Source organism: Plectropomus leopardus, chromosome 22 (genome assembly GCF_008729295.1).
Source record: "Plectropomus leopardus isolate mb chromosome 22, YSFRI_Pleo_2.0, whole genome shotgun sequence".
Lineage (NCBI taxonomy): Eukaryota > Metazoa > Chordata > Actinopteri > Perciformes > Serranidae > Plectropomus > Plectropomus leopardus.
The window spans coordinates 14,189,834-14,204,786 of NC_056484.1; the positions used below are offsets into that span (position 1 = coordinate 14,189,834).

Below are 14,953 nucleotides of genomic sequence, written 5' to 3' on the forward strand. Positions count from 1 at the left end.
TTATTTTGCTCTTACCCCTAGAGGCCAAAAAAATGATTAATGCAGCTTTAAGCTCACTTCATTTTCAAACAAGTGCAACCTTTCTGTTGACAAAGCTTGTTCTATGGAGTGCTTCAAAATGTACAGATCTTAAAAGTTATAGAGTTGTGTCTTAACCGATTCTCTATGATCTACTTTGCAGACAGCTGCTGTTAAATAAATCAACTCAGTGTCTCTGAATTGAGAGAATCATCTGAAGTGGTGAACTCGCCACCTGAAGGCCTGTCTTTGTCTTGATATGAGAGCTGAAAAACATGACTCGACATCAGAGAAAAGCCTTAAAGACTAAACAGTGCTTTTTGTGTTACAGCTAAAGCCTTTGAACTGCAGGTCCAGGTGACAGTGCGGGTGCAAATGAGCCATTTTGAAGTTGCCTCCATGTTCATGTAAACGTCATCCTTGCCTGTTGGACATCATTACAAAATCTGATATGCCCTTAGCTTAACATCAATGGCAAATTGATCTTTTTGTTGCATTAAGGGGTTATCTCTATGCATGAAAATTGAAGCCATTGCGAAGCGCTTTAAACCTGCATCCTTTCAAATGGCCAGCAGGGTGCGACTCAACTGATTGTATAGCAGTGTCAGAGAAAACGACTCCCAACATTTTCCTTATGAGTTGATGGGCTCAGTTGCTAGTCTCAAGTCTTGTTCAGTAGAGAATGATGTTCATTTTTCATGGTCCCATTTTAAGTAAAGTAGACCATGAAGCAAGAAATGCTTTAGGGCATGGCCACCTTGTGATGATAAGGTTCTCAGTCAGATCCACCCATCGCTCCTCCACAGCTCCAGCCTTTTATCGAAATATGGTCACTTCTGGCTCCAAAAAAACAAGATGGCTAAATCAGCGCTTTAAAACGGTAGTCCACAAAGAAATTATTAATGTCACGGTGGCTATATCCACTTCTTTTATAAAGTCCATGATGTCAGTTAAACAGCAGTGCTAACAGACATGGCTCCTGAAGACAAAGGTGTTTTACCTGCTTGTAGTGACCTAAGTTAGATTTCAAGAAACGAGGCCCTGATTTGGATGAAGAGGCTTAAAGATGAGATGTGTAAATCCAGCACTTGATACAAGGAAAGCAACACTGGCAGAGAGACGGAGCCCATATCACACATACGCTTACACACTATACATTAAGGGAAAAAACAACTATTTACAAGACAGCTACCTCTCTTTTTCACTTTCATACATTGATCCTCAGTACACGTTTTGTTTCATCTTCATTTTGCTTCATCTTAGAGGAAGTTTCATTCAAAGGAGTTATTTGATCCTGTCATCATCTTAGTTTTGAACCTGCCATCCATGCATTCAAACACGGCTCAGCGTCGAAATGCTTCAGCTGTACTCAACCAGAGAATCACTTTATCAGCCGTGGGTGAGTAATCCATCTTAAGAGGCTGTCTCAAGCAGAACTGACCACATTACTCTGGGTTACAATACATGAGACCTGACAGTTGTTGCTCTTGCCATCAGGTTTTGAAGATGTGGATCCACGGCAAACAAAAGAATCACAGGGAGATATACAACAAAAAAAATATACCAGAGAGTTCCAGACAGTCCTGAAGAAGTCAGTAGTGCAGCACTCAAAGTTTGCTTGAGGCAACCCCCCCTTTAAAACCATCAGTGATGAAAGGCAGAAAGCCGGCCGTCTGTTGTCTCTCAACTGCAGCACAGCTGCTCTGACACCAGCAGGGTGTCATAGCCGTAGATCTCCAGCAGGTGGAGCAGGAAGAGCCGATCTCCGTGGGGATCCAGACCCATGGCCCTCACGCTCTCCTGGGTCAGCGTGGGATCAGGGCTCCCTGCCACCTCGCTGAGGGTCTGGAAAATCCTGTTGTTCTGCTCCAGGAAAAATCTGGAAAAGTTGACATTTAAAGGAAAGGGTGAGTAGTTTTATACAGCTCTGCACCCAGTTCCACAACACGATTAATCTTTTTTTCCTGTAAGTTTTCCTCCTACATTCATGTGGATTTCATGTCTTGCCTCTTTGCTGAACAGCAGCAGTGGTACGATGGAAAAAGCACAAAAACCCCCAGCACAAATCTACCCTTTGTGAGATTTAATAAATACAGTTACTGTGAGAGGAGGATAAAGGTCAGGAGATTGTGTTAGGCTCATTAACTTTTTGATTTAATTTTTTCTAAGCTGTCAATGTGCTGACTGTTCTCATAAAAAGATCAAGTTGTGTCTGTGCTGCGCTCAGTGGTTAATCAGTAGTTATTACTCCACTGGCTGGTTAAATGAATCATGTTGTACTTACAGAATAAAAAGATCCTCTTCACTGGACACACAGTCTCCATTCTCCTCCTGGGAGTACAGCAACATCTGCCTACACACACACACACACACACACACACACACACACACACACACACACACACACACACACACAGACTTTATTTCACGCTGTTAACCTTTGAAAACCTGCAGGACACAGTGCACTATTTTTAATTTATACCATGTTGTGTAGTTGTGGTACAAGCTGTAATTAGACCCAGTGGTGCTTTGAGCTAAATGTTACTATGAAAAAATGCTAATACAGTGTTAGTATGCTTAGATTGCCATGTTTAATAGTTACTATGGTTGACATCTGAGAAAACATTATGATGCAGACACAAAATCTCAAAAATTGTCAAAAATTTTCCTTACAATTTGTCGGAGCCCAAAGTAAAATCTACTAACTATCATACATCATTCACTGCCTTGAATGAAGAGAAGAGCAGTACATTTTCACCTTTAAGAGGCTGGAACCAGCAAATGTGCTACATTTTGCTTGAAAAATGACTGAAACAATTAATCGATTACTAAAATAGTTAGCAATTCATTTTCTTTTGATTGACCAATCGTTGCAGCTGTAATGGTACTCCAATCAATATTTATTGATTTATTAATCTTGAACAACTGCCACAATATTCTCCTACCCTGTCTGTGGCGCTCAGGCCAAAGTCTGTTCGTTCCTACCGAACACAGAAATCAATGAAAACAACTCACAAACATGGCATCATTTTTTTACACAAGTACACAAATCATTACGTAAAACAGCTGGGGACTTTTTTTTTCGTCAAATGTTACTCAAAGAGGAGGAAATAGTGAATTTATTGGGGACTATTTTCAGCTAGGATGAATACACATTTTGAAGTGTTTACAGTAGCAGGGCAGAGTAGTGCAATTGACTCAAAATAAACTACAGTGTGTGCGCTCATTGTAAATAAAGAACATGTCTCTAAGTGCAATAGTGTGGCTCACTGATGTGTTTTTAATAGTTTTTGGACAAAAGGGTTAAGATATATATTAAACTTGGCTACAGGGGAAATAGGGGGGACAATAAATAAAGGTTTATTATAAAATATATAGAATTTATCAGACTCAGTTGCATGAGCCTTTAATTCCCACCCTGGTAGTAATTATGAAGTGTAGGCAGTTGTCAGAAGTGTTACCTACCTCTGTTCAGTGAGTTTGCGGTATTTCTCCCTGTCTGCGGTGCTGAGGCGGAGCAGAGGCTTCAGGCCGTCTCTGTAGGTCTTTACATTCTGATTGTCGACATACACATCATACAGATCCTTCTTCTCCTCAAAGATCTTCTCAGTAGTGCCTAAACGCACAGACACACACAGGATCTCTAGTAGACACTGACCAAAACTACAAAAGATGTATATATAAGCCTAACGATTCTTTTTTCTGTGGGGTTTTTTCACAAATGTCACCATGTTTCAAGCATCCACTTACACGCCACGTAGGAGAGCTCGTTCTCCAGGGCGCTGATATCGGCCACATTAACGTAGAAGAACGGGCGGAACTCGGGCACAGCCACGCCGATACCGGGGATGGAGATGTTCGCCAGGCAACAGCAGCAGTACACTGAGAGAGGAGAGGGGGTGGAGGGTGAAATTAGATAAATGATGCATGAGTGTGGGTGAGGAACACAGCGACACAGGATGTGAATGACGTGGGCTGTCAACACTGATACAGCTGGAGAGAAACTGCATGTATGCTGAGTTTATTGGGCTCTGGGGCTCTAAAAAATGTATACACTTTCAGCAAAGTAAACATATGAAAGTAATTTTTAAAATGACTTTCAAATTAAAGGAATATTTGGTATTTTGTGAAAAACTCTGGGGTTTTTTTAACTAGATGACACTCGGATCGTGGTGCTTAAAGCGCCAAAAAAAAAAAAAAAAGCCAAAGTCAACCGCAATGTCTTGTTTCAGAAATCTTGTCCTGGTTATTCAGAATAATCCACTGTATCATAGTGCAAAAGGAAGCTTGCATTTACTCATGGACAAGAGGCTCGTGACAGCGTCAGATGTAAACATCAGTGGCCATGAAACTGTTCACAAGTTCTGTGAAGTACCTTTAGCAACTGGGCCATGATTTCTGGAAAGAGACATCGCTGTTGAGTTTTTCAAATGCACTGGCTGGCGCTTTGAGCACCATAAGCCGAGTGCCATATAGTTCCATTGTGGGAGAGAAGGCAGAAATCTCTACAGCCGATATCTACAACACTCTGCAACTCACAACAAAACAATCTAGATTGATAAATAACACTACAGGTAAAAGAAACAAGATATATATTCAAGATGTGGGGGTGAACTTGACCTTTAAACTAATATTTAAATATTTCCATTCTCACCTCTGTAGCAGACCACGCCCACAGGTGGAGGGGAGAAGATGAGGATGCGTCTGCGCAGGAGAGCTAGTTTCCACAACACCATGATCTGCTCGCCAAAGAAGCGAATGAACTGGGACATACAGCCGGCAGGATGGGTGATCTGGACCACACGTATTTAAACACAGAGGTACACAAGGTTACTGAGTGATATAGTGTAAAAAAAAACTCCTGCTGTTGAGTTATTGAAGTGGAAATGGGCTTCGTACCTTCATCTCAGGGTGCATGCTGTGGTTAATTGCAGCTCCCCAGGCATTAGCTGGACATGCAGTAACAACACCATCACCACTGGGGGGCAGGAGTGCTCTCTTGTCCTCATAGAAGGCCTCCAGGGGAGAGTAGTGGCCTGGGGACTGAAGCTGGAGCCTAGAGCAATAAAAAAGTAACATTTTGGGGAACATTTTCTAAGAATATACATATCTACACAAATATACAAGACATCGTCTTATTAACTTCACTTTGTTTAATATGACAAACAGATATCCTAAAATCACAATACAGTTTCAGTTTTGTTATGTGTATGTGTATCCTCCCAGTTCATGAAGTGCTTTTTGGTATATATACGTATCCAGATTTTTCCTCAAAATAGAATATTTTAAGAATGGAACAAAACATATACAATACACAAAAATAAGGTAGAAAGGTAGTAAGGAAAGGAGGAAAGGAGTAAAAAGGGTTGCTGCAGCAATCTGAGATGATGGAGTATTTAATCAATTCATAAGTTATTCCATCAATGTCATTGTTTAATTTTATACATGAGGTTTTAATCTGAATCTGAAAGCAGAAAATCATCATCTTTGAGAAAGTGAAAACCAGCAAATGTTTGAAAAAGAACTTAAATTAATTTCTTACCAGAAGTACTGTAGATTCATTTTCTGTCTATCAACTACTTTATCAATTGAGTGATTATTTCAGCAATGAATTTGATTATCATCCAGGCTATATATTGTAGAGAAGATCACTCTTGAACTAAACAAGGATCTACGGTCTTGGCTGCATCGAAGGTTCATCATCAGTGTTTTTTAGGGTTACATACATATGTTAGGATGCAGTTGTTTTATGCCAACACACATCTCAATGTATTACTCCTGTCTTTGTAAGCATCTTTACCACTTCCCTGTAAAGTTAATTAGTTTTGTTAGCTGCAAGTGCCAAGAGAAGACAAATGAGAGTCAAAATCAGAAATAGAGGGACGGAGAGAGTGAGAGAAAAGACAGGGAAAAACGCATTCCGAAATGTCTTAACCATCTCATGACCAACAGTGAGCCCTTTATATAACTGCCATGGCAGTCAGCAGATGGGGAATCTGGAACAAGCTACGTGGGGAATGATGAGTAAGGAGCATGACCGCTGCATGACTGCAGGCCAGAAGAGGCCAGAGTGTGGGAAATGAAGAGACGAAGGCGAGGAGGATCAGGGAAAGCAGAGAGGAATGTAGAGAGAGCTGTGTTCAAGGAGAAAGTGTGACAAATCTGGAGAAGTAACGCTGAAGTACACGTGTCTGTCCACACCAACAAAGATATTAATGGGATTTAAAGATAAAGGAAGTGTAGCGTTGTTGAAAGAGAGAAAACAGAAGTCATGGAAAGTGTGAGAGTGGGCTATTTGAGATGAGGGAAAAGAAGAAGAACTACATGAAGAGAAGTCAAAAAACCCCACTAGTGCTCCCTTGTGGCCATATGTGAACTCACCTGTGGATTAATATTGCCATATTTGAAGCCTCAGACTAGTAGAAGCAGTAGTGGTATCAAGGGACAACCTCTTAGATTGATATAGTAAATTACTTGAAATAAAGTTTAAAGAATAATTAAGGCTGTAGGTTGTAACTTTTAAAAAATAGCTTTTATTAATATTTCATGAAACTGTCTCTACATCCTGACAGTGCTGCATAAGACAGATAATCAATGGGGAAAAAAACATGTACCTTTGCTTCCTTGTAGTGCTACCAATGGCATTTGCTGGAATCCACTGCGCTTGAACAAAAACAACCAATAAGAGCAGAGGAGTCTCTAAAGCAACTGTCAATCATTTCAACCTGTCAAACTAGGCAATCTGTCTGCCACCCACTGCCTGGAGCAAACTTTCTCATTTTACAGCTAAACAGTGCACTAAAATATGTTTCTGAAAACATTTTGAAAACTTGCATCACATCTAATGACTTTAGACTCGACTTGACAAAATAAAAAAAGATTTGCGACTTAATCTTAAACGGCAATGACTTGTGACTTCACAAAGACTTGAGCCTTTTGACTTAAAATTCTTTATACTTTTCTCCAAAGATTAAAAAGTATGTTATTCAGAACATGTGCCATATATCATTTCTTTACGTTAATTTGTTGCTTCAACAAACATTAACGCTGTTCATTCCCAGCAAGTCAACACCTCCTTCTCCAAATCCACTTAGTTTAGACAGATCTGACAGCATCCAATAAAGTTGCAGGAGAGAACCATGAAGAAATAATGTTACTTTACTAAGCGCTGGTTGGATAAAATGATTCCAATGAAAGTTTTGTTTGTGTACAAAAATTACACAATGGTCAACAAAAAATGAATTGCAGTATGCAAAATGCATGGATCAAAAATTGCATATTTTAACAAATGAATACAAATTTTAAAAAGCATTTATGATTTTTTGTAAATTTATTACAATGTTATTCTGTTGAAATGGCATTACATTTGGTGAAGTGTGTATTATGACTTGTTTAGGTCTCCAAACTCAAAGTTTAAGACATGGGACTTTGGGTCTTGCCTAACTTGACTTGGGACATGAGTGCCATGACTGAAAATTTACTTCTGACTTGCGAAACAATGATTTGGTCACACTTTTGCAATGCAGTAACAGAATCTTGATTCATATTTGATCTGCGCTGCATAGTTTGACAGTTTGACTGCACTTCATAAGCCCTGATTGACATGAATGAGAGCTGCAATAGAGACTCCTCAGCTCTGATTGTGTCACAGTCTGCTCTGTCTCCCTGCTGCTGTGGGATTTTTTCCACTTACACCACCCCCATCTCTCTCTCTCTCCCCCGGCCACTCCCCCTCATCAGCCTCATCACCTCCACTTGATGCTCCGCTCTTCATCAAGTGAGTATTTAAGCAGCCTCACTCGACCAACTCGACTCGCCTCTTACCGCCTCACCTCGTCTCTGCCCCGCTAAACCTAACTGCCTTCTGTCTCCTACCACGAATCTTGCCTGTGCACTTCCTGGTTCTCTGCCTGTGGCTGTGTGGTGTTCTACTGCTTCGGCTCCGTCGAGAGAGATCGCCACTCCAGCCTTCTTCAGAGCCTCCCGCCGAGCGAAACATCCACACTGTGAGTGCCACTGGTGTTTATTTTTCTGACGGTACACCGATTCCCCGCCTGTCCTCATTGATCCTGCTTCCTGCTCCTACTGGATTCGTCTGCTCTGCTTCCTGCCTGCATGACTCCAACTCTGCTTCCTCCTTGACTATAAGCCCTGCTTGCCCCTCTTTGGAGTCCCCGCTTTTCCAACAAGCTCCCTGCTGTAAGTATTTCTGCAACTTACCTGATACATTCAACTGTCAGTCTGCTCCACCTTCACAGTTTCCCCACTCGAACTCTGAACTATCACCGGTGAACGTGAGCTCACCTCAGTCTCACTACGAACTCTGCTCGACCCCAGAACTCCTAACTGCGCCCACTTACCTGCAACCTGATTATACTCACCTTTGCTCAATTCAATCTGACAAAAGATTAAAAAAAGCTCATTACCAACTACTCACCTGCTCTGTTGTGCTGCAATTAGGTCCTACCACACCCCGTTACAAACTGGTTGTTTTTGTTCAGCTGCTCTGGATTCTGGCAAATGCCATTAAAAAAATACTATTAAGGGGCAGAAGAACATACTTTTGTTCATAGATTGTCTGTCTCATGTAGTACTGTCTGGCTATTATGACAGTTTTAGCAAATATAACACTAAGTTATTTTTTATAAACGTAATCAGCACTTGCAAAAAAAACCCTCACAAGGCACTGGTTACTTCCTGAACCCCCAACAATACAGGAGTGGATAGATAAAATAAATGATATTTATGCTATGGAAGCAATTACTTTCTCTCTTTGCCCTCAGAAAAGTGTGTTCACTCACTGTGGACCAAGTGGGTGAAATATGTAAGACCTTTACCCCCAGATTTTGTAGAGGTAGTGGATAAGTGACCTTAATATGTTTTATTCATATTGCCATTCTATTTTTCTTTCAAGTCTCCTCCTGAAATATTTACAGAACCTTTAAATGTGCACTTTGTCTCTCACAAATTGTACAAAATTCCTAAATTTTAGAAAAACTGAACAGTAGGTGAAACGTAACTGTCTTGATGTATGTTCTGTAGCATAAACTGCTGTCCAACTACAGCTTTAAGGCAACATCTAAAGTGCTCAGAAAAAAATTTAAATTTAAACATCTAAAATTTAATGATCTCTTGAGGATGGTTGTGGAATTTAATAAAAAAAGATCCAGAACTAAATGGCTATGTACTGATTTGTAACATTGGTCGGACAAAACAAACAATTTGAAGTTGCCCCTTTGGCTGTGGGAAAACGTTATATTCAGTATGTTGTGACATTGTTTAAGACTACGTTTTTTTGTTGTTCAGTGAAAGTAACTTCCTGCTGTGTGCAAAAGCTAACCACTGTTGTCTTACCTGACCTGGTGCTCCAGAAAGCTCATGTAGCGGTAGAGCAGAGTGTAGGAAGGAGACAGGATCCCTACTGACTTCATCCTCGCCCCCCTCTCCACCGTGCTCTCCACCGCCATGTTGGCAAAGCAGGCGAGGCCAAAGTAGCAGCCCTTCCGGAAGTAGCTGTGGATGGATAGATTGAGGAGAGAGAGGGAGACAGACGAAGCCATGAGTCATGAAAAGCAAAGGCACTGCCAGATGGCTGGGCTTTCTTTCTTTTTTTTGCCAGGCAACACTTTGTGTCGTCGTGTCCTGCCAGGAGGAAGACATGGGGCCGCATCCTAATACTCAACAATACCTTCCTCCTCTTGGTTGTGTGCCCTTCAGGTTAAAAGTAAGGTGAACAACTTCCTCTGTAGTGCAAATGCTTACATGAAGTCTGTGGTGACTCGGTGCGAGCCGCTGGCGATGGCTTTGAACTCCACTCCCTCCAGGTCCATGTCTTTGGGCAGACACCACTCCAGCATGTTTCCTATCACACCCACACAATATTAAAACACACAGGCGAGCAGACAAGCACTGATACAAGACCAGACTGTAAATATATTATCAGAATTTCATTTCATGTTCATAAAAACAACAGTGACACAGCCCAACTGGATTCCTTGGAATTCATTAGGTGTCGGTTGAGCGCTGACGCTCGAGCGGCAGCTGAGCAAATATGGTCTGATAGGAGACAGAAGGTGACTCAGCCAGTGTGGTTTTCAAACTAATCATTAGCTACACGTATCAGTCAGTGGCGTCTCTGCAGAAATATGAGTTCAGTCATTAGACTGAGCCTACACGTCTGTATCATCCACCTGCGGCTGAACACAAAAGATGCTCCATTACCCTTCTGACAGCTGTTGACTTAAGTATTTAGCTTTAAGCATCGTGCAGAGCAAAGTCCCTATAAAAGCTATTTCCTGTGCAGACAAACCTTTATTAAAAGGCCACTAGAGACATCTGATTTTTTTCATTACAGATTTTGTGAACAAAATCAGAATGCTTTGCTCTGATTTGTGATGAATCAAGTGGCTCTTGAACTCATCGCCATTCACTCTGTCAGCCTTCTGCAGCGTTATTATAGAAGTACTCAAATTAATTTTACTCTAATTAATCCTCTACTTGTTTAACCGCAGAGTAGAATCAGACATGTTGTGGTAAATCTTCAAGTCTCATTCGTTTGCTTCAAAAAGTAACCCTCACGATGTCTTTGTGAGATTGTTGCACATATTTACCTTCACATTCCTGATTTGCTGTCACTTTTTGTTATGACTTTTCCTGCCAAAATAATACCTTAAAAAAACAAGACCATGTAACAAACGAAGTACATTAGCTACATGAGTCCTTAAGTATTTTGTGTGGATTGCTCCTTTAATGAAGCAGAAATTGAACTTTCTATCTTGTAAATATGAATGGGGCATTTTTGATGATTTCTTGCCAAAACACACAATAATAGTCTACATTTTTGGTGTGATGCTAAGGCAGAGTAGATGTACATTTTCCTTTATATTTGAAAGGTCCAGTGTGTGTGATTTAGATGTATTGGTAGAAATGGTATATATAATTTTCTCAACTATGTTTTCATTACACACTTAGAATGTGCCATGTGCCATTTATATTAACATCCTGCATGTACATGACCTGGATACAACGTTGAAGGCGGGGCAAGCTTCATCGCCACGAAATTTCTCAGTGGTGCATGAAGCCAAAAAAGCTCGATTTCCACAGTATGAAATTACCCAGATTTTCTGCATTAATGGGGCTCACAGAGAGAACAACTTATGACGGCTGAATGTACCCGAGTGGCAAACCTCCACTTGTCGAATGGCTAACTTCCAGTTTAACGCTCCGCAAACTTAAATGGGGATAACATTATTAAATCATGCCGCCCTTCTAGACTTTCGAAATGTTATCAGACCAAATGGATCAAATCCCAACATTCAAATGTCATTTGACGGGGTGTTGTGACGCTCATCAAAATGTATCTACTGATTTAGAGATATCTCTTCACAGTCTGTTCCTGATTATGTCACCTGACGGACCCAGACGGTGGCTTCAAAGCCTGGCGCTGGTGCTGGGAGCTTGATCTATGGACCTTGATATACCGATCGGGTCCTCTTTCAGGAAGTCTGCCATGTTGTTTCTACAGAATGGACAAATCATTCACTCTAGATAGGGCCATTTCTGTTTTCACTTCAGCATCTGTACTTCTCCTACACTCTTGGCACATGGGAAGTTTCAGTTCTTCAACCTCATCGCTAGATACCACTTAATCCTACACACTGGACCTTTAACATAAGAGTGACATTTATGTGCACAAACTAGATATATCTTAGTGTGAGTGCTAAAACTAACATGGCTTTGTGCAATATTTTCCATCCATTTGTTCTGCAAATATGAGAGCATTTACTTGTATATTTATTTAAGGTTACATTATCCTATACAGCTACATATATTGGTGCACTTGTCTTGTATTGTCTCCTTTAATAGATTTACCTGCTGTGTATTATGTTAGTATCATATCAGTGTACTGTGAAAGATGATATATCCTGTTTTATCTGTGTTACTCTGTATATCCTGGATCTGGTATTCAAGTTCCAGTGTGCAGGATTTAGTGGTATTGAGTGGTGATGTTGCATATGGCTGAAATGAAAACATGAATGGCTGACGGGGGCCGATTTAGATAATGTGAAAATACCTGGGGGGCCAGCTGCTTCTCGTGTCATATGGTTACTTTTATATGTATATAAGTAACATTTAATATCGGTCTAAGGGCTATAACTGGCCCTTGGACATTATTGTTCCAAGGTAATGAAAACACATTTCTTAGTTTCAGGTTATTATACAATAATGAAAACATGTTGATGAATACTGTATTCAATTCCCACCATTAGTATTCAATTTCTACCTATGGCTTCCCCTAAATCCTACACCTTAAAGGAAAGATGTTGCAACAGCTCATTAGTGGACTGAAAGTCCAGGGGAGCATTATTGACTATACAGACCAGGAACTGATCAGATAATCTACTTATAATTGAAGCCTCTCATCAGATGGTGTTTGTGCTAGAGAACTAATATCAGTGAATCGTCCACTGAGCACATTTTATTGCAGTAACGTTATAACCTGTTATAACCTCACCCTGTTCTCTTGGTCTCATGAGAATATGACATGCTGCAAAATCAGAAAGCATGTGAACTCAAGCCTGCAGGGAATCTCTCCTGTTGCATGAACTCCTGTTCTTTTTCCATCATTTTGAAACACTAAATCTAATGATTCTAAGATCAATTATTCCTCTAGGTGGATTGGCTACTATTTCACAGGGGCTTATCTTGTCTTCAACATGCCCCTCATTAAAAATGTATAGGCCTGCCTGCTCTCTGCAGAAACGACCAGCTGATTGATTTCCATCACGAAACTCATCCTGACATGTCTGTTCTGTAGTGAGGCGACAGATGGCTTTTAATCGTGTCTCTAAACTTATGGCCAGGTCAGAAAAAGCCACACCTGTATGAGAAATTTCTGCACACTTAGGACAAACACGCTGTCATTTCTGGGCGTCAGACACAGGATTTCCTCACATTAGACGATTTTATTCCCTGACTATAAACATGATGCTTTCTCTTTGTTGTTTAATATAGCGATGATATATTGCATATTTTATGTCCCACCTGATCTGGTGTTGAATGTAACGACAAAGACCGACACAATCTGATCCTTTTCCTCCCATTTCACCATCCTATCTTCCAGCGAAACCTCCCTGGACGTTAGATCCGAGAGATGCTGCTCGCTGTCGGGTAGCAGGGCTTCATCCTTGCCCGCCGGGATGCTGGAGGTCGCGGGTGGGGCGCTGCAGCCGTCTGAGACAGACCTGCTGGGACCCCCTGGACTGCTGCTCCACCCTGCACGGCTGTTGGAGGGGCTCGAAAGTCGGTCCTTGGTGTGTGCCGCCACCGGTGCCGCTCCGCCGGGCTTCTCCGCGGACGGAACCTCCTCCCAGTCCAGCAGAGGAGCTCGGTCCGACCGCTCCACCATCCTGTCGGCGGTCCCGCCTCGTCAGTCTCGCAGCGGATTGTAAATGATGTCTCAGCCGCCGACGGGCACCAGGTCCATCCGTGGATAATTAAAGCTCAGGGCGATTCCCACATTGTAAAGTTATTCTCAACTGTTTAGAAAGGTTGCATTTTGTGTTAAATTTACATTACGAGCCCGGCGTTCACATCTATCTTTATAATCTTTCTTGTCTGAGGTGATCATAAATTTGATGCTGTTGCGAGAGGGCAACTCCTTCGTCTAATGCGAGCTGCGTTCAAAACAACTCAGCTGTCACACTCCCTTTACTAAAGAATAGCGATTGAAAGCCAGTTACAGCATAACTGTGGATGCAAACTCCATTTTTGACCAAAAAAAAAAAAAAAAAAATCAACAATGCTTTAATTAGAAATTAATTTATTTTTGATTAATTTATTTTGAGAACAGTAGCACCTGCTAAACATAAATGGATAGACCGCGATGTGACAAATTGCTGTAAACAGGAATGTACTTTTTTTTTCTTTTTCCAAAATAAAGTGAAATTCAGTAAATCTTCAAGCATTTTGGAGCCAATATTGCACTCTAAACCTCACATTCGACTGCAAAATACTGGCATAAATTTGATGGTAGTATATTGTTGATGTAATTTATAATATATTATGTAAAAAAAGGGTAGGATACTGGCAAACTACATATAATTCAGCAGAAATCTATGCTGTTAAAAACTGATGTAAAAATATGGCCAAATTAGCCAAAAAATATGTAGTTTTTTTTTAAATCTAAATTAAAATGCTATAAATCTTGATGCTTTTCGGAGCCAATATTATGCTGTAAACCTCAAATTCTATTTAAGATCACTGTAATAAATTCCACAGTAATATGCTGTTTTAGTAATTTATTGTATTGGCGCTGTAAAATAATAGTAGGATGCAGGCAACTACAGCTGGCTGTAGTTCACCAGAATTTTACAGGAAAATTTGTAATTGTGAAACACTTCCTTACAATTATTTGCTGCACAACAAAATCAAAGAGTTGCTTTGTGAATTTATGCACATATAGTAAACAGTAAATTCTGTTATTTATAGATGCATTCCTGATATGAATGACAAATGCTATTGTTGCTACTATTATTTTTTTTAGTGTGTCATGTGACTATCTTTTGGTAAGAACATTTCACTCAAAGAACCTGATTTGTTACTAATATTCAAAAGTCCAAGTTTCTCCAAGAATGAACAGAAGGCCTGTATAATTTATTTGCTCATCATTCAGGCTAAATTTTACATTCATTATGTAAAGAAAAACCGACCAAAACTATTTATTTATACAAATCTTACAGCTTTATTATATAACAAATTGATGACATGTTTGGGTGTGTTCATACTTCTGTATATTTTATTTCAGTTCAGTTTAGTCTGTCTGGTTTGTACCCACTTGTTTTCGTTTGTACATTTTTTGTATTGACCACTGAACGTACTGTTTTCAAAACTTTAGATAAAAAGTTTTTTTTTTTAAAAAAAAAAAAACCTAACT

General features: G+C 40.3%; 1 protein-coding gene across 1 annotated transcript; it reads right to left on the bottom strand.

The window, feature by feature from the left end:
* Positions 1-28: 28 nt before the first annotated feature.
* On the bottom strand, positions 29-13,792 carry LOC121961240 (DENN domain-containing protein 11-like). The gene is made up of 9 exons (XM_042511150.1): positions 13,063-13,792; positions 9,781-9,880; positions 9,373-9,531; positions 4,918-5,074; positions 4,673-4,811; positions 3,769-3,900; positions 3,484-3,634; positions 2,303-2,371; positions 29-1,897 (listed from the first exon to the last, which is right to left on the bottom strand). The coding sequence occupies exons 1-9, from the start codon at positions 13,424-13,426 to the stop codon at positions 1,702-1,704; spliced, it is 1,467 nt and encodes a 488-aa protein (XP_042367084.1). The 5' UTR covers positions 13,427-13,792; the 3' UTR covers positions 29-1,701.
* Positions 13,793-14,953: the final 1,161 nt, after the last annotated feature.

Excerpts from the sequence above, each read along its gene's own strand:
- LOC121961240 (XM_042511150.1), bottom strand. The coding sequence starts at position 13,426 with ATGGTGGAGCGGTCGGACCGAGCTCCTCTGCTGGACTGGGAGGAGGTT. Across the intron at positions 5,075-9,372 it reads TTTCTGGAGCACCAGGTCAG|GCTCCAGCTTCAGTCCCCAG; the intron begins GTAAGACAACAG and ends TTATTGCTCTAG. Across the intron at positions 3,901-4,672 it reads GGGCGTGGTCTGCTACAGAG|TGTACTGCTGCTGTTGCCTG; the intron begins GTGAGAATGGAA and ends CTCCTCTCTCAG.